Consider the following 23,201-nt stretch of genomic DNA (forward strand, 5'->3'; position numbering starts at 1 on the left):
AAATCGATTATTACAGTTGAGAACAGTTGCATTAATAGTGAAACTAACTCAAAGGAACAAAATGACAAGACTATGACTAACACTAGCCATACTCAATTCTTGCATTTTAGCGTCATCCATGATTTACGAAGACTTCCATCGCCACCACTTCTAAAGCTTGAGAAGCATCGAAAATTTGTTGTTGTGATTCCTCCTTTTGTAGAAGTCTCCAGAATCTGAACCAGTGATTACATCGGAAAATAACCTGCACAGTTGATGGAATTGGTTTATGATTAAAAGCCACCTCATTTCGACTGAGCCAAATAGCCCAAAATAAAGTTGTTATTCCAGAGAGTAATTTTTTTTGTAACCCAGACCCCTATTAGTTCTCTAAGACCCAATAATATGATTAATGCTAACGAGCATTTCTATTTTTAAGGTAAAGTAAATTATTCTCCGTATGCTTTTGGTCATATAGCAGTCAAAAAAGAGATGGTGAATACTTTTATTTCGATTGCAAAAGCTACATGTCAAGCTACCTTTCCATCGCCTTTTGGCTAAATTATCTTTAGTAAGCATCACTCCACGACATAAATTCCACAAAAAAAAAACCTTTTCTTTTCAAGGGGAGCTTAAGTTTCCAAAGCTTCTTGTTCCGTTCGTTGTTGGGAATATTCATCAAAAATGTACATAGATTGGACAGAGAAGATTCCATTCCTATGATCGTCCCAAACAAATTTATCTCTAGACAGAGTAACCGCGGTTAGCAAGTTTAGCATGTTGTGTCATTCCACTAATTTAATCCCCATGATTGTACGTCGAAAAGATAAATTAAGATTCGTATCTGAAAAAATGTCGGCAACCAAGGCTAATTTGTTACACACTATATTAAAGAGATTCAGAATTTACTCACTAAGAGGTCGACTGGATACCCATTTGTCCTTCCAGAATCTGGTAGCTTGACCATTCCTCACTTCGAAGTGCCCCCATCTAAGAAACTGATTCTTAATATTCATTAGACCCGACCAGAATTGAGAACCCCCCTGTCTTCTAGATATTTGAGAAAGGGATTTCTCTCCTAGATATTTATTTTTAAGTAATTGTTGCCACATCCCCTCCTCATTGAGTAATTTTAAGAGATGTTTGCTAAGTAAGCTTGTGTTTTTTACAGCTAGATTAAAGACACCTAAACCCCCTAACTCCTTGGGTTGATAAACAATATTCCATCAGGCCAGCCTATACTTCCTTTTATTGCCTCCTCTCTGCCAAAAGAATCTAGACCGAATAGACGCCTGCCTGTATCTCAAAGAACGACATCATAAAGATAGACAGACTACTTAACACAAAATTAAGTAAGACTAGCCGTCCACCAGAAGATAGAAATTTGGCCTTCCAAGTACTAAGCCTCTTTTCAAACCGGTCTATAACCCCCTGCTATTTCTCAATCTTCGATGAGACATAGGAATTCCGGGATATTTGAAAGGCGTTGTCCCAATTCCACAACCAAATAAGTGTGAGTATTGCAATTCATATTCCTTAGCCAACCCATAGCAAAATAACTCACTTTTATGAAAATTAATTTTTAGTCCAGACATTTGCTCAAAAAGTGTCAAAAGAAGTTTAATGTTCCGAGCATGATCCATGTTATGGTCTAAGAACACCACCGTATTGTGGCGGAACTGCCCGAATTATTCCAACTTAAGTGTCCAAGTCCCGCCTTATTGGCTAGACCACACTTAAATGGGAATAACCCGTCAATCCCTCGGATCTAGTCCGACACGGCCACTGACAGGATCAAGTACCACAATCTCACTCGAAGGTGAGTCACAGAGCAAATACAATAAAGCATAAAACCATACATGCCATAATGTTAAATTATTACATCACCATCATCATCATCGGAGTTTTTGGCAAAAGTAACCATCATTGTTTGAAGTGCAGCGGAATAAAACTAACGATAATTAAACAGAGAGATGGGGAAGCCTGTCCCATCACTCCTCATGCTCCTCCTCAGCCGAGGCAGGGTCCCACTCAACAGTCCAACCCGGTGGCAGGGTGGTCGGCCAAGTTATCCCAGCAACCATCTCCTCCAGAGAACCTGTAAAAATTATGCCACAAGCAAGGCTGAGTATACTAATACTCAGCTAGACTTACCCGGTGTGAGGAGTCTACTCCTCTACCTCTAGACATGCAGCTGTTTGGCTGTGGGGTTTGGTTGCCAAAAGTACTAGCTGAGTTTCTAAATCAAGATTTTAACTTAATCAAAGTTAAGTGTGACTCTCTTAAGGCTAAAAGTGAACTATCTACTCATACATGGTAGCAAGCATTATTAACAATCAACATCTTTTCTCAACTCATCATACTTCCACTTATTACTCAATGCAGTACAATGGATCAAGCAGTCTCATTAGCTGCGAGAAGCAGACGATTCGAATCGAGTTTTTATCCTTGCAAGGTAAACCTAAACACACAACATGCAGGGGCACTCCGTCCCCACACATATCAACCGTCCCCATCGATTCCCTGGCAATAGATCAGGGCTCACCGCCTTGGCGTACAATGCCCCACTGACCCCGACTGGCCGTCGTGCAGTGGCCGCACTTGTACCCACCATAACCGGAATGGGAGACCTCGTCTCAGGTCGCGTGAGGGGTAAAGTCTGCGGGCAGGTTCACTCAGGTACTAGGCTTACCGATTTACCATATTTCTCGGTATGTGTTTAGTACGTTCAAACGCTTGACACAGGTATCCGCACGTTAATCCTTATTCCATTTTCCATCTCGTAAACAACCAATCCCCATGGATTGTTGTCCACCAACTAGTAATCATGACAGTGTGAAAGTGGGTACAATCAATTCCCTGATCTCGCGCGAGTGCTAGAAAAATCACTCGTCTTCTACCGAGATCCTACTTAAGCAAAGCAACTACTCGACCTGTCATACTAGTATTCATTTAAAAAGGATTCCTGAGATCATGCAACTAGGGTTTCAAACAACTCCTACACCTAAGTGCACAATCAAACCTACAATCATTAAGTGAAGTAAAATAGCATAAATAACAGGTTATGCATAAAACCGGGGCTTGCCTTCCAAAGCAGTGGCAGGTAGGTCCTCTGGTGCTGGCTCGGGTGCTGGATCTGGGGCTACCTCCTGAGCAGCTCCTTGCTCCGGCACGAGGATGTACTCTCCGTCAGCAAGATTACAGTCTATCGAATGCAATGAACATGTATGTCATGATTATGCATGATTTAATAACCTTTATGTAAAAGAAACTAAGTCAAGAAGTAACTTAGGGTTTCTTAGTCACGTGGGGCTTCTAGTGGTATATATATGTAGATACATAGACTTATGACCCTTTAATCTTAGGTTTTCTTTTGAGGATAACATAGTGGTTTGGTATTGCCTTGATATATTTTAGTGGACTGATTACAAAGTTTTTGGGACAACATTTATTTACATCTTTCATTTTTCTTTCCTTAATTTCCATTTAGGGCTTTTAGTGTAGGTTTGAACTACAACAAGGTTTTAATAATTTCCAAAAATTCTGTAAAAATTACAGTGGGTTGTCACTGACTATTCTAGCTTGTTTTTAAAAAATTTGAGGCTTAAAGTATAAAAGTTAGGCTTTAAACAAAAATAACAAAAGTTAGGCAAAATGGGCCACTTCACACTACACCTCCTAGTTAGGGGTAGGTTCTGTCCTAAAGGTTATTTTTGTTGGCATCCTCTGGTAATAATAGGCCTCTGTGCTAAAAATCACAGAAAACTAAGGGGTGGTTATTTAGTTATGATTTTCTTAAGTTTAATGTCAAAAAGGCACTTTCTACTACCTTATTATTTAAAAAATGTCAAACAACAGATTTCATATTTTTCTTAGGTTCTCTCTAATAAAACAGTAGTTATCCCAAGGGTGGGGGTGTTTTTACCTTGGGGCCATTTTTGTAGAGTTTTTCTAAGTTTCACTTGTTTTATTAAGACAACAGGGATCTTACTTAGTTTACACTAAAATAGGGTATGATATATTTTTCCAGTGAACTACATTGAATAAGTAGCCTAACAAAAATAGAGGTACCCTCTGGTTCATTAATTTAATTACATTTTCTATTTTCCTTATCCTTAAGCATATTATAGAATAAGGGGTAAAACTAACTCAAATGGAGTGGACAGAGAGGTTTAATATTTTTAAACAGGTTAGTAGGTAAATATAAACTTCTCCAAATTTTCCTAACCCTAGTCAAATAGCCTAACTATTTTTCTTACTATTATTTAGCTTTTGGCCAAAACTAACATTAAATCAGAACTTTTAAGTTTTCCACAGTACCAAGGGGTTTTATATTTTTCTTAAATAGGTTACATTAATTTGAGTCTAACAAAATTGGTTTGACCAAATTTGGATGATTTAAACAAAAGTTATGCATTTTCAAAGTTGCTGTTCAATTTAAAACAAATTTAATTTAAGGGTTTCTGGAAAAACAGTTTACACCGGGGTCCTTGGGTTTAAACTAAATCCACCTTCACAGATCTACCCCCACGCCACTATTCCCCTGTGTCACTGACATTACACAAAACCCCCTGACCTTTCTTCCCTCTCACCCGCAGTCCTTCCCTTCACTGAAACAGTAACCGCGGGAAAGAAAAGGGCGGCGCGGCTTACCGGCGGCGAGGGAGGTCCGGCGAAGGGTGGGGTCGGCTCGGGGAGACTCTGGGGGTCACGTCGAGGTACGGCTCGGCGTCGGAGGTGGCCGGAATCGCCCGGTCCACGCGTGCAGGCGGGTGTCCTCGTCGGCGGCGAGTATACCGGCCAAACTACGGCGAACTGGCGCAATCCGAGGGCACGGTGAGCATCACGGGGTTACGCAACGACTGTGTGCACAAGGAATCGAAGGATGGTGGAGTGGCTTACCCGGTCCACGTGCTCCGGCGGGGGTGAGAGCTCCGGCGAGCGTGGACTGGCTTCTCCGGCGAAGGAAACTCCGATTCCTTGCTCGGGGAGCCTCACGGAGGTGTGCACAAGCTTCTCCGAGGGCAGGACGGGGTTGGGGATGGCTCTGCTAGCCGGTCTACGGTGGCAGAGGGGTTGGGCGGCCGCGGACTCGCTGCGCACGGGCAAACGGCGACGAGCTAACTCCGGCGAGGTGTGGAGGGTGTGCGGAAGGGTGTAGCCGAAGCCGGGGAGGGATTTATAAGCTCGGGCGCGAGCCACGGCACGGGTTTGGCTCGGGCGCGGCGCGGGGCGTGCGAAGGCGCGCGCGAGCGTGCTCTGGCGCGGGCAGAAGGCGTCGAACACGTGGCAGTGAGTTTCTTCCAATGTTCAAACGCTTCCAGAGATCGCAAACGTGCGAATCTCGCCATGAATCCGGCGCAGACCTCCTCCTGGCACCTAGGGCTATCTCACATGTGTGAGTTCCAAGGGATGATACGCCCTAGATAGGGAGATAGACGGGCGCCAAATCTGGCTTGTCTCCCTGCCCGCTCAGCGACAAAACTGATGTCAAGTGCTGTCAAACGTCTGAGTCTTGGCCTCAAATTTTTCCAGGGGGTGCCTTAAGTGGTATAGCACATTTTTGGTTTAGAACCCAAGCGGTTTTGGCGCCATCTTCAAAGTGAACACGGCTGGTCTTTGGGTTAGGGCTAAAATGTGACTTAGAGGGAAATAGAGAGCTCTAGCTCTCTTTCCACTTGGAGATTTGAATTGAGGTTTTCCAGGGGCCTTTTTGCAATATTTCCCTCCCTTAATTGATGGTTATAATGTTGCTTAGGGTTTGGGCAAAAGTTACACATGCTTTGCCCACTTGCTCACTTTCTTTCCCCCCTTACTTAGGGTTTTGGAAGGTAGGGCTTTGGAGAGGTCTAGGGTTCTTCTCCCCCCTTTATCCAAGGTAGTAAGTGTGCAAGGATTAGAGTAATGCTTCTCATGTCATTGGCAACTTGATTAGCACATGAGCTCCAAGGTTCTTATGTGGTGCCCTAAGTCTTTACCCTTGTGAACACAGCTTCTAGTGCCAAAGTGGCTCTAGCCAAGGTAACACCTGGGGTGTTACAGCCCTCCCCCCTTAAAGGAATCTCATCCCGAGATTTAGGTAGAGTCCCTTGGAGGGTGCTTGAAAGTGTGGTGGTGCTGTTTTTTTCCTTTACACTCAAGTTTCTCTTGTTAACTGCTCTTCGAATGTCATCCTCTTTGCAACTTCAGAAGGAAGCCCTTCTTAAGTTAAATCCACAACTTAGACTATCCTTGTTATCTAAGTTTTTCTTATAACTGGATTCAAAGGGCAGGTGGGGGTGGGGTTTTGGGGTTACATACCGACTCCTTTGGGTAGAAAGTCGGGGAAGCGAGAGCGTAGAAAATCCTCAGTCTCCCATGTAGCTTCTTCTGCTGAATGGTGACTCCACTGAACCTTGTACATTCTGACCGACCTTGCCCGAGTTGATCTCTCCTTTTGATCTAATACCTTGACGGGGTACTCTTGGTAGGACAAGTCTGGTTCTATCTCAATGTCTGGTTCCGGTAGCACTTCAGTGGGTAGACGAACGCATTTCCGCAGCTGAGATACATGGAACACATTATGAACCGCTGACATGTGAGGTGGCAATTCCACTTGATAGGCCATGGGTCCACAACCTGCCTTGATCTCATAGGGTCCAATGTAGCGAGGAGCTAACTTGCCCTTGATCCCGAATCTCTGGACACCCTTGGTGGGTGATACCTTAAGGTAGACATGATCTCCCACCTCAAACTGTAGAGGCTTCCGCCTCTTATCATGATAGCTCCTTTGCCTGGCCTGAGCAGCTTCTAAGTTCTTGGTAATAACCCTGACCTTTGCCTCTGCCTCGAGTACCAAGTCTGGCCCAAAAATTTCCCTTTCTCCTGCTTGAGACCAATTCAGTGGGGTCCTACATCTTCTCCCATATAACGCCTCAAAAGGTGCCATCTTTAAACTGGACTGATAGCTGTTATTGTAAGAAAACTCTGCCAAAGACAGACACTTGTCCCAATCCTTTCCATAATGTAGTGCACATGCTCGCAACATGTCTTCCAAAACCTGATTTACCCTTTCTGTCTAGCCATCTGTTTGTGGGTGGTATGCTGAGCTTCGGATGACATGGGTCCCAAGTGATTCTTGCAGTTTCTCCCAAAAGCGTGCCACAAACAGTGCTCCTCTGTCAGATATAATGGTCTTTGGAATACCATGCAATCTTACTATCTGATCAACATAAATTTCAGCGTACTTCTCTGTCTTATGGGTGGTGTGCACTGGCAAGAAATGAGCAGTCTTGGTCAATCTGTCCACGATAACCCAAATAGAATCATGGTGCCTGGAGGTATTGGGTAATCCCACTATGAAGTCCATGCAAATGTCCTCCCATTTCCAAGATGGTATGGGAAGGGGTTGCAAAGGGCCTGCTGCCTTCAAGTGACTAGCTTTAATTCTCTGGCAGGTGTCACATTCGGATATGTACTTGGCAATTTCCCTTTTCATTCTAGTCCACCAATATAGAGATCTGAGATCATGGTACATCTTGTTGCTACCAGGGTGCATGGAGAATTTAGAAAGGTGAGCTTCATCCAGTATCTTCTTTCTGAGCTCAGGGTCCTTGGGAACAACCAATCGATCTCCAAACCATAGAATTCCCTTGCTGTCCTGTCGGAAACACTTGTATTTTTCTGCCTTTTGCTTGATCATATCCTTGATAACCTGAACACCCTTATCCTCAATCTGTGCCCTGATTATCTGCTCTTGTAATGTGGGCTCCACCGAGATATAGCTTAGATTACCCGAAGAAACAACTTCCAGGTTTAGTTTGCACAACTCATCACACAGGGTGGTCACTCCCACATCCATGTTCATACAATTACACTGGGCCTTTCTGCTCAAGGCATCTGCCACAACATTGGCCTTACCTGGGTGGTAATGCACTTCTAAATCATAATCCTTGATCAACTCTAACCACCTCCTTTGCCTCATGTTCAGATCTGCCTGAGTGAAGATGTATTTGAGACTCTTGTGATCAGTGTAGATGTTACAGTGAGCTCCCATCAGGTAGTGTCTCCATATCTTAAGAGCATGAACTACAGCTGCCAATTCTAGATCATGTGTAGGGTAGTTCTGCTCATGGGGCCTGAGTGCCCGGGAAGCATAAGCAATCACTCTGTTCTCTTGCATCAAGACACATCCCAAACCAGTACCAAAAGCATCACAGTAAACTTCAAATGGCTTGGCATTGTCGGGTTGAGCTAGCACTGGGGCTGTTGTCAGATGCTGCCTCAAGGTATGGAAGGCATCTTCACACTTTTGGCTCCACTCAAATTTGACTCCCTTCTTCAACAGTTCAGTCATTGGCTTGGCAATTCTGGAGAAATCCGGAATAAATCGTCGATAATACCCTGCCAATCCCAGAAAACTCCGAATCTGCTTTACTGTGGTCGGGGGTTTCCAATCCATCACCTCCTGCACCTTCTCAGGATCAACTGATACCCCATCTTGAGAAATTGTATGACCCAAGAATTTGATTTCCTTCAGCCAGAACTCACACTTACTCAGCTTAGCATACAACTGATGATCACGCAGTCTCTGAAGTACAGTATGCAAGTGTTTGGTGCGCTCGGCTTCGTTCTTGGAATAGATCAGTATATCATCAATGAAAACGACCACAAACTTGTCTAACTCTGGCATGAATACTGAGTTCATCAAGTACATAAAATAAGCCGGGGCATTGGTCAGCCCAAAAGACATCACCAGAAACTCATACAGTCCATATCTGGTAGAGAAAGCCGTCTTGGGAATATCTCTAGCACGGATCTTGATCTGATGGTATCCTGAGCGAAGGTCTATCTTGGAGAATACCTTGGCTCCTACCAACTGATCAAACAGAACATCAATGCGGGGCAGCGGGTATTTGTTCTTAATAGTTACCGCATTGAGAGGACGGTAGTCAACACACATCCTCAAACTCTCATCCTTTTTCTTCACAAATAAGGCTGGACATCCCCATGGTGAAGTGCTGGGACGAATAAACCCTTTGTCCAACAACTCTTGCAATTGCTTCTTCAACTCTGCCAATTCCGCGGGAGGCATCCTATAGGGTCTCTTGGAGATAGGAGCAGTCCCGGGTTGCAATTCGATGGCGAACTCAATATCCCGGTCAGGTGGCATTCCTGGCAACTCATCTGGAAAAACATCGGGGTAGTCACAGACTACTGGAATCTTTTCCACCGGGGACTCTAACATAACAAAGGCACAAGATCGGGTACAACCCTGGTCAGGTAAAATTAGGGTGGTCTCACCACAAGTTGGTGAGTGCACCTCAATGGCTCTGGCTGCAATATCCATAACTGCTTGGTGCCTGGTCAACCAGTCAGCTCCCAATATAATATCCACACTATCCAACCCCATTATCATTAGGGTAGTTTTGAATATGAGACTACCCAGCTTAATTGGTACGTGCCTACAGATCTGATAGGAGGCAACCCTGCCTCCTAGTGTTGAGATTGTAATACCCCCATTTGTGTGGTGGAAAGGCAATTGGCACTTGGCACAAAATTTGGTACTGATAAAACTGTGTGATGCACCAGAATCAAAAAGAACAATAGCAGGATAATTCAAAACTATAAAGATACCAGTCAAGACGGGTGCTCCCTCTGGGATATCAACCATGGTGGTGAAGTTTAGTCTGCCCTGCCTCACTTGCACCTTCTGTCTCTTGCCTTAGTTCTGATTTGCATTCTGCCCCTGCCTCTGCTGGTTCCTGGGGCAATTTTTGGCATAATGCCCAGTGTTGCCACAAGTGAAGCACCTGTTGTCATTGGCTTGGCGGTACTGCTGCTGCTGATTATTCCTCTGAGCTGGGAACTGGTTGCGGTTGGGTGCCTGCTGCTGCTGCTGCTGCTGAGGTCGGATTACCCATCGCCCTTGCTGCTGTTGGGGTCCCCTGCCCTGGGTGTCGGACACAATTCTGAAGCGCTGTGGCTGAGCTGAGGGTCCTGCCACGGGGGTCTTCCTCTTCTTCTCTGCCTGCCTAGCGGTAATGCAGTCCTCTTGGGAGATAGCCATGTTGACCAACTCATTGTAGCTGTTGGCCCTGACAGTGTTGAGGCGATCCCGGAGTTTAGTGCTGAGCCCCCTTCTGAATCTGTCCCTCTTCTTCTCATCTGTATCTGCATGATATCCTGCATACTGGCACAAGTCATTAAAGGCCTGGGCATACTGCAACACTGTCCTGTTGCCCTGAGTGAGTGCCAAGAACTCATTGAGCTTCCTGTCCATGATCCCGGCTGGTATATGGTGTCCTCTAAAAGCTGCCTTAAACTCCCTCCACTCCACCTCTCGGTCCTCTGGCTGCATAGCCAGAAAGTGATCCCACCAAGTCCTTCTCCACCATTTCCTGAGATAGGTCAACCACGAGCTCCTCTCTGTTATCCAGCGTGATCTTTGTTGCCTCCAGTAGTGCCATCAGATGGGACATTGCCTCACCGCGCATCACCTGCAGACGGTACAGAGCATTCATGCACCGTACTGTCAAGTGCGCAGTCTGACCTGGGTAGATGGCCCAGATGTCCTTGGCATGCTCCACCCGATCCTTCCACATTGGGTCGTCCTCCTTCTCAGCGGGGAACAAGCCAATGGGGTGGGTAGCCAGCTCCAAGGGATGGAATCCGCAGAAGGTAGTCAACCCATGCAGAGCGATCGCCTCGATCGTGTCCTCTGCCCGGTACCCGAAAGACTCGGAGTCCAAGGAGCGCCAGCCTGGCTGCAGGGGATGAGGCTCCAAAGTCATCCTCACCCTACAGCGGGGCACCCGGTGCTTCTCGAACTGCTGCACCGTGTACTGAGGGGGTGTCGTGTATCCAGCCCCCTGAAGTACTTCCCACAGAATGCGGGGAAAGCCCTCTCGTGCAAGTCCGTCAGTGTGGGTCAGTGCATTTTCGTCATCGGAGGATCCGTGGGAAGTCATCTGTGTACGGTTAAGCGTAAGTAAAAGAAGAAGAATTAAAAAAAAATAAGGAAAAGTAAAACTCAGCCTGTCTCTAGTTAAGTAGAAAGGCACTAGGGACCTAATTGGTTGTTATCTTATTTTTAAGTCCTTTACTCAGTTATCCATTCGCTTAATCATGAATGCATGCATGCTCGTCCTGAACGACCTCACAACAAGATAAAAGGAATAGGGAGGAACTCCCATCCTGTAAAAGTGGCCTGTAGGGCCTAGTTACTTAGCCACCTAGCTACCCTTCTATTACCCTAAGGCTTCACGTCCTAGGTCTATCCTGTTCGCCCTACTATCTATCCAACCTTGTTTCTATCAAGTTTTATTTAGAAAATTGATGGTATTTATATTTTATTGATTCCTCTGTGGTGGTACAAGCTCCGATACCAGCTGTGGCGGAACTGCCCGAATTATTCCAACTTAAGTGTCCAAGTCCCGCCTTAGAGGCTAGACCACACTTAAATGGGAATAACCCGTCAATCCCTCGGATCTAGTCCGACACGGCCACTGACAGGATCAAGTACCACAATCTCACTCGAAGGTGAGTCACAGAGCAAATACAATAAAGCATAAAACCATACATGCCATAATGTTAAATTATTACATCACCATCATCATCATCGGAGTTTTTGGCAAAAGTAACCATCATTGTTTGAAGTGCAGCGGAATAAAACTAACGATAATTAAACAGAGAGATGGGGAAGCCTGTCCCATCACTCCTCATGCTCCTCCTCAGCCGAGGCAGGGTCCCACTCAACAGTCCAACCCGGTGGCAGGGTGGTCGGCCAAGTTATCCCAGCAACCATCTCCTCCAGAGAACCTGTAAAAATTATGCCACAAGCAAGGCTGAGTATACTAATACTCAGCTAGACTTACCCGGTGTGAGGAGTCTACTCCTCTACCTCTAGACATGCAGCTGTTTGGCTGTGGGGTTTGGTTGCCAAAAGTACTAGCTGAGTTTCTAAATCAAGATTTTAACTTAATCAAAGTTAAGTGTGACTCTCTTAAGGCTAAAAGTGAACTATCTACTCATACATGGTAGCAAGCATTATTAACAATCAACATCTTTTCTCAACTCATCATACTTCCACTTATTACTCAATGCAGTACAATGGATCAAGCAGTCTCATTAGCTGCGAGAAGCAGACGATTCGAATCGAGTTTTTATCCTTGCAAGGTAAACCTAAACACACGGCATGTAGGGGCACTCCGTCCCCACACATATCAACCGTCCCCATCGATTCCCTGGCAACAGATCAGGGCTCACCGCCTTGGCGTACAATGCCCCACTGACCCCGACTGGCCGTCGTGCAGTGGCCGCACTTGTACCCACCATAACCGGAATGGGAGACCTCGTCTCAGGTCGCGTGAGGGGTAAAGTCTGCGGGCAGGTTCACTCAGGTACTAGGCTTACCGATTTACCATATTTCTCGGTATGTGTTTAGTACGTTCAAACGCTTGACACAGGTATCCGCACGTTAATCCTTATTCCATTTTCCATCTCGTAAACAACCAATCCCCATGGATTGTTGTCCACCAACTAGTAATCATGACAGTGTGAAAGTGGGTACAATCAATTCCCTGATCTCGCGCGAGTGCTAGAAAAATCACTCGTCTTCTACCGAGATCCTACTTAAGCAAAGCAACTACTCGACCTGTCATACTAGTATTCATTTAAAAAGGATTCCTGAGATCATGCAACTAGGGTTTCAAACAACTCCTACACCTAAGTGCACAATCAAACCTACAATCATTAAGTGAAGTAAAATAGCATAAATAACAGGTTATGCATAAAACCGGGGCTTGCCTTCCAAAGCAGTGGCAGGTAGGTCCTCTGGTGCTGGCTCGGGTGCTGGATCTGGGGCTACCTCCTGAGCAGCTCCTTGCTCCGGCACGAGGATGTACTCTCCGTCAGCAAGATTACAGTCTATCGAATGCAATGAACATGTATGTCATGATTATGCATGATTTAATAACCTTTATGTAAAAGAAACTAAGTCAAGAAGTAACTTAGGGTTTCTTAGTCACGTGGGGCTTCTAGTGGTATATATATGTAGATACATAGACTTATGACCCTTTAATCTTAGGTTTTCTTTTGAGGATAACATAGTGGTTTGGTATTGCCTTGATATATTTTAGTGGACTGATTACAAAGTTTTTGGGACAACATTTATTCACATCTTTCATTTTTCTTTCCTTAATTTCCATTTAGGGCTTTTAGTGTAGGTTTGAACTACAACAAGGTTTTAATAATTTCCAAAAATTCTGTAAAAATTACAGTGGGTTGTCACTGACTATTCTAGCTTGTTTTTAAAAAATTTGAGGCTTAAAGTATAAAAGTTAGGCTTTAAACAAAAATAACAAGAGTTAGGCAAAATGGGCCACTTCACACTACACCTCCTAGTTAGGGGTAGGTTCTGTCCTAAAGGTTATTTTTGTTGGCATCCTCTGGTAATAATAGGCCTCTGTGCTAAAAATCACAGAAAACTAAGGGGTGGTTATTTAGTTATGATTTTCTTAAGTTTAATGTCAAAAAGGCACTTTCTACTACCTTATTATTTGAAAAATGTCAAACAGCAGATTTCATATTTTTCTTAGGTTCTCTCTAATAAAACAGTAGTTATCCCAAGGGTGGGGGTGTTTTTACCTTGGGGCCATTTTTGTAGAGTTTTTCTAAGTTTCACTTGTTTTATTAAGACAACAGGGATCTTACTTAGTTTACACTAAAATAGGGTATGATATATTTTTCCAGTGAACTACATTGAATAAGTAGCCTAACAAAAATAGAGGTACCCTCTGGTTCATTAATTTAATTACATTTTCTATTTTCCTTATCCTTAAGCATATTATAGAATAAGGGGTAAAACTAACTCAAATGGAGTGGACAGAGAGGTTTAACATTTTTAAACAGGTTAGTAGGTAAATATAAACTTCTCCAAATTTTCCTAACCCTAGTCAAATAGCCTAACTATTTTTCTTACTATTATTTAGCTTTTGGCCAAAACTAACATTAAATCAGAACTTTTAAGTTTTCCACAGTACCAAGGGGTTTTATATTTTTCTTAAATAGGTTACATTAATTTGAGTCTAACAAAATTGGTTTGACCAAATTTGGATGATTTAAACAGAAGTTATGCATTTTCAAAGTTGCTGTTCAATTTAAAACAAATTTAATTTAAGGGTTTCTGGAAAAACAGTTTACACCGGGGTCCTTGGGTTTAAACTAAATCCACCTTCACAGATCTACCCCCACGCCACTATTCCCCTGTGTCACTGACATTACACAAAACCCCCTGACCTTTCTTCCCTCTCACCCGCAGTCCTTCCCTTCACTGAAACAGTAACCGCGGGAAAGAAAAGGGCGGCGCGGCTTACCGGCGGCGAGGGAGGTCCGGCGAAGGGTGGGGTCGGCTCGGGGAGACTCTGGGGGTCACGTCGAGGTACGGCTCGGCGTCGGAGGTGGCCGGAATCGCCCGGTCCACGCGTGCAGGCGGGTGTCCTCGTCGGCGGCGAGTATACCGGCCAAACTACGGCGAACTGGCGCAATCCGAGGGCACGGTGAGCATCACGGGGTTACGCAACGACTGTGTGCACAAGGAATCGAAGGATGGTGGAGTGGCTTACCCGGTCCACGTGCTCCGGCGGGGGTGAGAGCTCCGGCGAGCGTGGACTGGCTTCTCCGGCGAAGGAAACTCCGATTCCTTGCTCGGGGAGCCTCACGGAGGTGTGCACAAGCTTCTCCGAGGGCAGGACGGGGTTGGGGATGGCTCTGCTAGCCGGTCTACGGTGGCAGAGGGGTTGGGCGGCCGCGGACTCGCTGCGCACGGGCAAACGGCGACGAGCTAACTCCGGCGAGGTGTGGAGGGTGTGCGGAAGGGTGTAGCCGAAGCCGGGGAGGGATTTATAAGCTCGGGCGCGGGCCACGGCGCGGGTTTGGCTCGGGCGCGGCGCGGGGCGTGCGAAGGCGCGCGCGAGCGTGCTCTGGCGCGGGCAGAAGGCGTCGAACACGTGGCAGTGAGTTTCTTCCAATGTTCAAACGCTTCCAGAGATCGCAAACGTGCGAATCTCGCCATGAATCCGGCGCAGACCTCCTCCTGGCACCTAGGGCTATCTCACATGTGTGAGTTCCAAGGGATGATACGCCCTAGATAGGGAGATAGACGGGCGCCAAATCTGGCTTGTCTCCCTGCCCGCTCAGCGACAAAACTGATGTCAAGTGCTGTCAAACGTCTGAGTCTCGGCCTCAAATTTTTCCAGGGGGTGCCTTAAGTGGTATAGCACATTTTTGGTATAGAACCCAAGTGGTTTTGGCGCCATCTTCAAAGTGAACACGGCTGGTCTTTGGGTTAGGGCTAAAATATGACTTAGAGGGAAATAGAGAGCTCTAGCTCTCTTTCCACTTGGAGATTTGAATTGAGGTTTCTCCAGGGGCCTTTTTGCAATATTTCCCTCCCTTAATTGATGGTTATAATGTTGCTTAGGGTTTGGGCAAAAGTTACACATGCTTTGCCCACTTGCTCACTTTCTTTCCCCCCTTACTTAGGGTTTTGGAAGGTAGGGCTTTGGAGAGGTTTAGGGTTCTTCTCCCCCCTTTATCCAAGGTAGTAAGTGTGCAAGGATTAGAGTAATGCTTCTCATGTCATTGGCAACTTGATTAGCACATGAGCTCCAAGGTTCTTATGTGGTGCCCTAAGTCTTTACCCTTGTGAACACAGCTTCTAGTGCCAAAGTGGCTCTAGCCAAGGTAACACCTGGGGTGTTACACGTATCATCAGCATACTGAAGGATAGACAAACCCTCCGGAATCAAATGCGGAACAATTCCATTGAACTGATTTTCCTCTTTGGCTCTTGCGAAAAGAATTGCTAACATATCAGCAACAATATTGAATAATATTAGCGACAGAGGGTCCCCTTGACGAAGGCCCTTGAAAATACTAAAAAATGGATCTACTTCATCATTCACTTTAACTCTAACATGGCCTCTAGAGGCTATTGTATGGATCCAAGCACACCAGGAGGGAGAGAAACCCTTCATACGCATCGCTTGCTGGAGAACACTTTATCATGCCTTCTCGAAGTCTAACTTAAGAATAATTTCATCTAATTTTTTCCTCTGTAATTCATGGATGGATTCGTAAAGAATAATAACTCCTTCAAGAATATTTCAACCACGCATAAAAGGTGTCTGAGAGGGGCGAACAATTCTATCAGCCACAAGACATATTCTATTTGAGTGATCCATTTGGATGTCGATATTGGAGAGAATGGAATTGAATTGAGTTGAATACTAAATCATGCATAATATTGAAATGAGATGTAATTACAGTTATATTGTTTGGATGTTACTAAATTAGAGTTGAAATTGTGTGGTCTAATTCTACGCAATACCGAGGGGTGACGCTTTGTATTGAGAGGAGGATTTCTAGTTATAGTCCAATTCCAATTAATTGAGCCTCTGATTCAAAATCTCAATTCCACGTACAACCAAACAACAAAATTTAAAAAAGCTTATTCCAATTCTCAATTCTGTGCTTCAATAATAGACTCATCGGACACGCACAACACGTCTAGTCGACGCAACCAAACACAACCTTAAATACTAAAATAGAATAAAATACAGGGACTAAACAGTAGTCCATAAAAACCAAACACTTGTTAGCTGCAGCGACCTAACATCATCAATCAGTACTCATAATCTTTTCCTATTTGCTCAAAGTTGCAGATACACGGAATTGGAACTGCAATTTTGCAAGGCTTATCATAGCATCTGTTCCTTGACACCAAGGTAATCTAGCATCTACATATACCTTACAGAAGTGCTAAAACCCAGTGAGAGCAACACACAGAACAGTAATCAAGTTACTGGAGCTCAAAAGAAAAACTGCGAGGGAGACATCGGGGGCCAGTCCTTCAAGAACCACCAGAAAGACTGCGTCTTCTAGCAAGCGGTGAGCTTCGCGATCTCTTCAAGCAAGTACTTGGACTCAGCTGCGAAGTCGACCGGTGCTTCACCCCTCACGGTGATTCTCTGCCTCTTCTCGTTCATGTATTCATGCTGCGTGACGCTGACACGGAACAGGTGAGGAACCCAGGTGGCTTCCTTGAGCTTGAGAACGTAGCTGTCGTCCCCCTCCTGCAAACAAACGGCGAGCCCACTGTCAGGGGCAAGGCAAACAAAGAAACAGAAGAAATCCAATGCTGTCAGTCCGGAGTATTGAATTTACCTCTTTCCTGATCCGATCAAGCTCGTCGGCGCTGCAGCCAATGATCTTCTCTGCATGCTCATTGAACACAGACACCCAAGCCTCGCCAGTGGGATCGGAGAGCTTGATCACCATGATGTATCTGAAGGACGCAGAGAAACAATCAGATTTGACACCAAATAGATAACGGTAGCAGCCTTGTGCTAACGGCTTTTACCTCAGCGAGCACTCAGAGTAATTCTTTTGGCACCCCTCGCACCAGTATCCAGACCCAAAAGCTTCAGTCACCTTCTTGTTACAGGTCGTGCAAGCACGGTACCACATATTCTGATCAGGCTTGATGTGGCTTATGATGGCGTACAGACTGAAGAAAACAGGCTGCAAGGGAAAAACAAGAAGTCGAATTGGAGCTTCTCCAGATTTGCAATTCTTCCATTAAAGATACGAACAGTGTCATATTTCAGTGAATATTCAGGATCGTACCTTTTCCTGGCCCATAGCAGGATCACTGGTGATGTGAGACAGAAAAACTCTATCAGAATACATGGACTTGAAACCACCAGCGCGTGTGGCACCCACTTCTGCACTGATTGGTGCCAGTGAAGTATCTTTGCCTTCAGAGTCATACCTATTCGACAAATCATACACGAGTCTAAGCATACCTATAGTGGTTAAAATAATACAACAAGCACATGTCATTCAGGAGAGAAACACTACCAGGACTTCAGATTCTTAGCCTCAGGCAGGTCAGGATTAATCTCGAGAGTACTTCTGCCAATAGTTGAAAGAGATACGCCTACAACACAAATTTCAGCAACACAGTTATCACGACACACTTTCAGTAACTCACTTTTTCCAGGAAGAAGATTGAACAGAGATTAGATGATGTACCTTGGAAGTCAGATACTTTTAGGCTCTTTATCGCAACAACAGGCGAACTGTCAACCATGTCCAAAAGCTCTTGGCCAGTCGTAGTAGCAAGATCATTCCAGAGAGAAATAGTAACAGTTTTGCCACTACAAGAAATGAAATGAGTCAATTAGGAGCAATTATTTGACTATTAGAGAATCCATAAGAAACATCACTGAATGATTGTATTCTATGCTATCGACAAGTTAAAAGATCAAGTGATACTTACGAGTCATCTGCTACAACAATATCACGCTTCGGTATTGTCTCGTTGTCAATCTTTCTCCTAACACTGAGTGTGGGAGATACGCTCTGAACCACACCAACAATATCTGAAGTATAATACATAAAACAGTGAGACACTACACCAAACCTGAAATAAAACCAACTGGATTCAAATAATTCTGACATACCTACAAGCTCCCTGCCACCGACGTATGGTCCTAGCTGATCAATCTTGACAAGGTTGTATTGCACTGGTGGAAGGAAAGTCTCCCCCTCTGCTTCTTCAACAATAGCATTCTCGTTTAGTGACAACTCATAGTCATTTTTGACTGTCTTGAACTGCTTGTTGGCAATTCTAAGAGATCCTTTTGAGACATAATAGACCTTTCCCAGCTCAAAAATTGGATAGAACTTCTTTGCAGCCTCGTTAAACATGGTGGCCTGGATCTGGGTGCCCTGTGCATACACAAATTCAGAGAACATCAGCTCATGAACCCATGCACTAAACATGAGTGCAATGCGATCAGAGCACTTACATCCTCATCAGTAAGTTCTACGTTGAAGACGCAGCCTTCTCCACGAGCATTCCTGTAGGTTCTGAGATTGCCTTTGCTCGTGACCCGCACCTTAATGACCCAGTTACCCTGGTAGGGGTTCAGAGTGATCAAGGGATGGACCCTCCTTGTCATGGAAAGGCGCGTGGCAGGAGCAGCACTGCACGAAAAGAAGGACAACAATGAACTGTAAATCCAAACTCTCAACTGGACCAACCAGAACATCACAATACAGGACGGCTGGACTGAAATTGCAGGCACTTACTTTCCACGCTGCTCAGTCACGATCTGGGACGCGGACTTCACCTCTTGCTTAGGCTTCATCACGAGTGGGGGAGAATTTGTTTCCTCAGCCACGACTGAGCCTTCGTCTTTAGGCTTCAGCACAATTGGAGGATCCTCTTTCTTGGCCTCGCCGTTGATCTCGGCATCGAGCGCTTCGCACACAGTCTCGCATTTGACGACAATCAGGACTCTGGTAAACAAACACAGTGATTCAGGAAAACAAGGGAAACGCTGAATACGAGAACAGTTGCCAACGTTAGCCCGCTCATGGTGACGAAAAAAAAGGATGGAGAACACTTACTTGTCAGCGTTGCCTTTGACGGAGTTGCAAGTGTAGTCGAGGATGCGGATGAGACCGAAATTCTTCAGATTGCCGGAGTGGACCTCCGACGCAAAGTAAGTGGGGAGCATCGCCTTGATTTTGTCGTTCCCATCGGTTGCCGTGAAACTGCAAGGCAACAACGGATCCAAACCCAAGTGGGGGCTCGTCAGATTGGCTGACAAAAACATGTGAACCGCGCTAAGAACAGAACAGATCCGCCGCCCCACGGAATGAAAACCAGCAAGATACTACATTCAGTGAGGCCAGGGAAGTGGGAAGGTGAGAACTCACCTGAACCGGCTGCCCATGCCGATGGACTTGAGATCGAGGACCTGAACGACGAGATCCGACACGGCGCCATCGGAGCCCGTAGACGGGTGCGCCAGGATGTATGACACGGCGCCCGGCGTCACCGACTTGGCAGCGTCCATGGCGCCTCTGCTACCTTTGCTCTCCCTGGCGAATCGTCCCGCGGAGGCGAGAAGGTTTCTCTTGGATCGGTTGGGGGCTGGGGGCGTGGGCGAGCGTTGAGCGGAGGCGAAGATGCGTCGAGCTGCCAAGGCTACGCGCGCTTATAATATGATAAGGTAGATTTGGGAAGGAAATGGCGGGAGGCGAGCGGCGCTCGAGGTTTTGCGCGTTTTTTAGCCTTGCCGCCGCGGGGTTCGCTGCTAATGTAGTTTCGTTTTGGCTCCGGTCTGGCGCTCGCGCGGGAAATATTTTAGAAGTTTTGGCGCCGGGGAAGGAGGCGGGCGCGAGCTGTTTGCTTTGGTCCCTGGCGCGGGCTGTTTTGGACTGTTGGTGCCAGGCCGCGCGAACCAAGCTTTAGCCTGGGCAGTGGGCCGGCTCAGGTGCAGGCCTGTTTCTAAAAAAAATTATCTTGCCTTTTAAAATTTTCAATTATGGTCCAATTTTCTTCGTGGAACTCTAAGGGTGTGTTTGGTTGCAATGACAGGACGAGATGGGATGGAACGATCCCTCAAATAAGGTTGTTTGGTTCAGGGTCAGGGGTTGGGACAGGACTATGTCAGTGTCGCCCCCAGTTACCCCTCAAAATTGGAGGGACGAGAGAGGACGCTAGGAGACGTTCCTGTCCTGGCTGTCCCACAACCAAACGCACCCTAAAACCGGATATCTTGATCGTCAACTCTCAGAACCGTTTAAATTACCTATATCTCTACTCCTTTAACTAATTAGTAATGTTTGGTTCCGGAGCATACAAGGATAGAGTCGGTCCACTCTTAATTTGTTGTTGTCTAGACTGATTCTATGTAAATATAGTGGCTCTAAAAAGAAATTTATGTTTAAATGTTGAACCATTTGACTCTCTAAAATCTTTCGAACGCAGTTGCTTCATCCGAACTAACTTTGGAACCAAACCCTGTTCTGAAGCCAATTGGATTGAAGCGACTCCATGGCATATTGTGAGAACGGAACGGTTTCGTTCTGCGTTTGGTTGTTTATTGTTAGTCCAAAATGAAGTAAAACGGGGCGGCTTCATCTTATGTTTGGTTCTAAAGTACAAATGGATTTCTATGTGAGAAAGGCGTGCACAAGAGCGAGATAGGAGCGCTCCAATTAGGAGCAGCTCGGTCCGGTAGATTTTGGGGAGCTAATCCTAGTGTACTCTGAAAACCAAACACTACCTAAAGCACCAATTTCTTGTGTCGTGCGTCATGTGAGAAGCGCGTAGGTTCATTTCACTCCCCCTATATCGTCTAACAATGAGCCCAATATGTTGTACACCACGGATGGGCCATGACAAACCATCCAAACCTAACATGATAGAAACCACATGTAGCACAACGGTCCCATATAAAACCACATTGCTAGCTAAAAAATGGTTGGACTCCTTTTCAACTAATACATTTATCGGTCTTTTAGGTAAGATAAAGTGTAATATTTGTTCTTATTGGTTTAATATATGATACGTCGACCATATGTTCACTTTGGTTTTAATTTTTTTAGGGATACCGAATATGCGCATATACATTGTACTACGGGTGCTTCCTCTGCGGTTTCGTTCTTTTTAAATTTGAAACAAAATGAAAAATACCTAAAAAGATTTTAAACTAGAAAAATGTCACTAAGTTTGTATTGATAAGAAACCTAACCTAATAAGGTTTGGTGGGCTCATATTGGAAATATTCCCAAAGAATTTTCCCTAGCTCCATATAATGTAACACCTTTTACGTCTTGAGGTAATAGAAAAACACAGACGAAAGATATGAGAGTCACAACCCTACATCAGGTGTTTTGTATGTTTTTCTGTCGTGCTTCTAGAAAGGAAATATGATCTACAACTTCTTCACGCATAATCTGCTGACGTGAGGGAAGGAAGCGAATCTAGCGATCCGTGGTACAACACGTTATCAGCAGCTCAACATCATATACCTCAACGTTGATGTAGGATTAGATCTGTATCAACTCTTCGTCAAGTCAGTAAGTTCTTGGCCTAGTGAAAGGGAAATGTGCCCTTGGGCCATTTCTATGTTTTTGGTGATTGAGTGCCAACACATGTGCTTAATTGGGAATTTATGTACATGGATGAACAAGGTGAAAATCATGAAGTAAAGGTATGTTTCTAAGCCTTAGTACATTGGTTTTAAGTACTAATATATTTGTCTAAGTGTTAGAAACAGAAAGAAGAAGAATAGAGAAAAGGAGAAGGGACTTGGCTGTGTGCTGCCAAGACCCAGCTCGGTCTGGAGCACCGGACTGTCCGGTGTGCACCGGACAGTGTCCGGTGCGCCAGGCTGGCGCGACTCGAACTGGCCGCTCTCGGGAAAGTGGCCGGCGGCGTACGGCTAAAATTCACCGGACTGTCCGGTGTGCACCGGACTGTCCGGTGAGCCAACGGTCGGCCAGGGCCAACGGTCGGCCGCGCAATCCGCGCGGGACACGTGGCCGAGCCAACAGTCGGAAGACGGCACCGGACTGTCCGGTGTGCACCGGACATGTCCGGTGTGCACCGGACATGTCCGGTGCGCCAACAGCGCCAGATCTGCCAACGGTCTGCAACGGTCGTCTTCGCCGTTTAAGGAAACAAATCGGGCACCGGACAGTGTCCGGTGTGCACCGGACTGTCCGGTGCCCCCGACGACAGAAGGCAAGGATGGCCTTCCGGATTTGCTCTCAACGGCTCCTAGCTGCCTTGGGGCTATAAAAGGAGCCCCTAGGCGCATGGAGGAGATATACAAGCAACCTTTGAGCATTCTTGATCATCCACACTAAGTCTCTGCGCATTCGTTTGTGTTTCTAAGTGATTCGAGCTCCGTTCTAAGTGAGAACTCTGAGATAGTCTTGTGAGCTCGATTCTTGGCCGTGTGTGTGCGCTTTTGCTGTGGATTTGTGTGTGTTGCTTCCCTCCCTTACTCTGTGTTTCATTTGTGATCATATACTTGTAAGGGCAAGAGACTCCAATTTGTGGAGATTCCTTGCAAACGGGATAGTGAAAGGAAAACAAAACACCGTGGTATTCAAGTGGGTCTTTGGACCGCTTGAGAGGGGTTGATTGCAACCCTCGTCCGTTGGGACGCCACAACGTGGAGTAGGCAAGCGTTGGTCTTGGCCGAACCACGGGATAAAACCACTGTGTCACTCTGTGCCTGATTCTCTTGTGGTACTGTGTTTTGTTGAGACTGTTGAGACTTCACCTTAGCCACTTGGCAATAATCGTGCTAACACTTAACAAGTTTTTGTGGCTTAAGTTTGAAGTTTTTACAGGATCACCTATTCACCCC

The 23,201-nt window shown here is 45.6% G+C and overlaps 1 protein-coding gene across 1 annotated transcript; it reads right to left on the minus strand.

The window, feature by feature from the left end:
* Positions 1-16,621: 16,621 nt before the first annotated feature.
* On the minus strand, positions 16,622-19,985 carry LOC100273584 (Replication protein A DNA-binding subunit). Its single transcript, NM_001148002.1, has 12 exons — positions 19,750-19,985; positions 19,438-19,584; positions 19,117-19,326; positions 18,834-19,011; positions 18,486-18,753; positions 18,302-18,404; positions 18,055-18,179; positions 17,881-17,959; positions 17,647-17,791; positions 17,381-17,541; positions 17,185-17,305; positions 16,622-17,093 (listed from the first exon to the last, which is right to left on the minus strand). The coding sequence occupies exons 1-12, from the start codon at positions 19,887-19,889 to the stop codon at positions 16,899-16,901; spliced, it is 1,872 nt and encodes a 623-aa protein (NP_001141474.1). The 5' UTR covers positions 19,890-19,985; the 3' UTR covers positions 16,622-16,898.
* Between the last annotated feature and the right edge of the window lie 3,216 nt (positions 19,986-23,201).

This window comes from Zea mays, chromosome 9, assembly GCF_902167145.1.
Source record: "Zea mays cultivar B73 chromosome 9, Zm-B73-REFERENCE-NAM-5.0, whole genome shotgun sequence".
NCBI classification, from domain to species: Eukaryota; Viridiplantae; Streptophyta; class Magnoliopsida; order Poales; family Poaceae; genus Zea; species Zea mays.

Bases quoted from the DNA above. Each gene is read 5' to 3' on its own strand.
- LOC100273584 (NM_001148002.1), bottom strand. From the start codon at position 19,889: ATGGACGCTGCCAAGTCGGTGACGCCGGGCGCCGTGTCATACATCCTG. The intron at 18,180-18,301 runs GTAAGTATCACT...CATTTCTTGTAG, and splicing joins ATTGTTGTAGCAGATGACTC to TGGCAAAACTGTTACTATTT. The intron at 17,094-17,184 runs GTAAATTCAATA...GTTTGTTTGCAG, and splicing joins TTGATCGGATCAGGAAAGAG to GAGGGGGACGACAGCTACGT.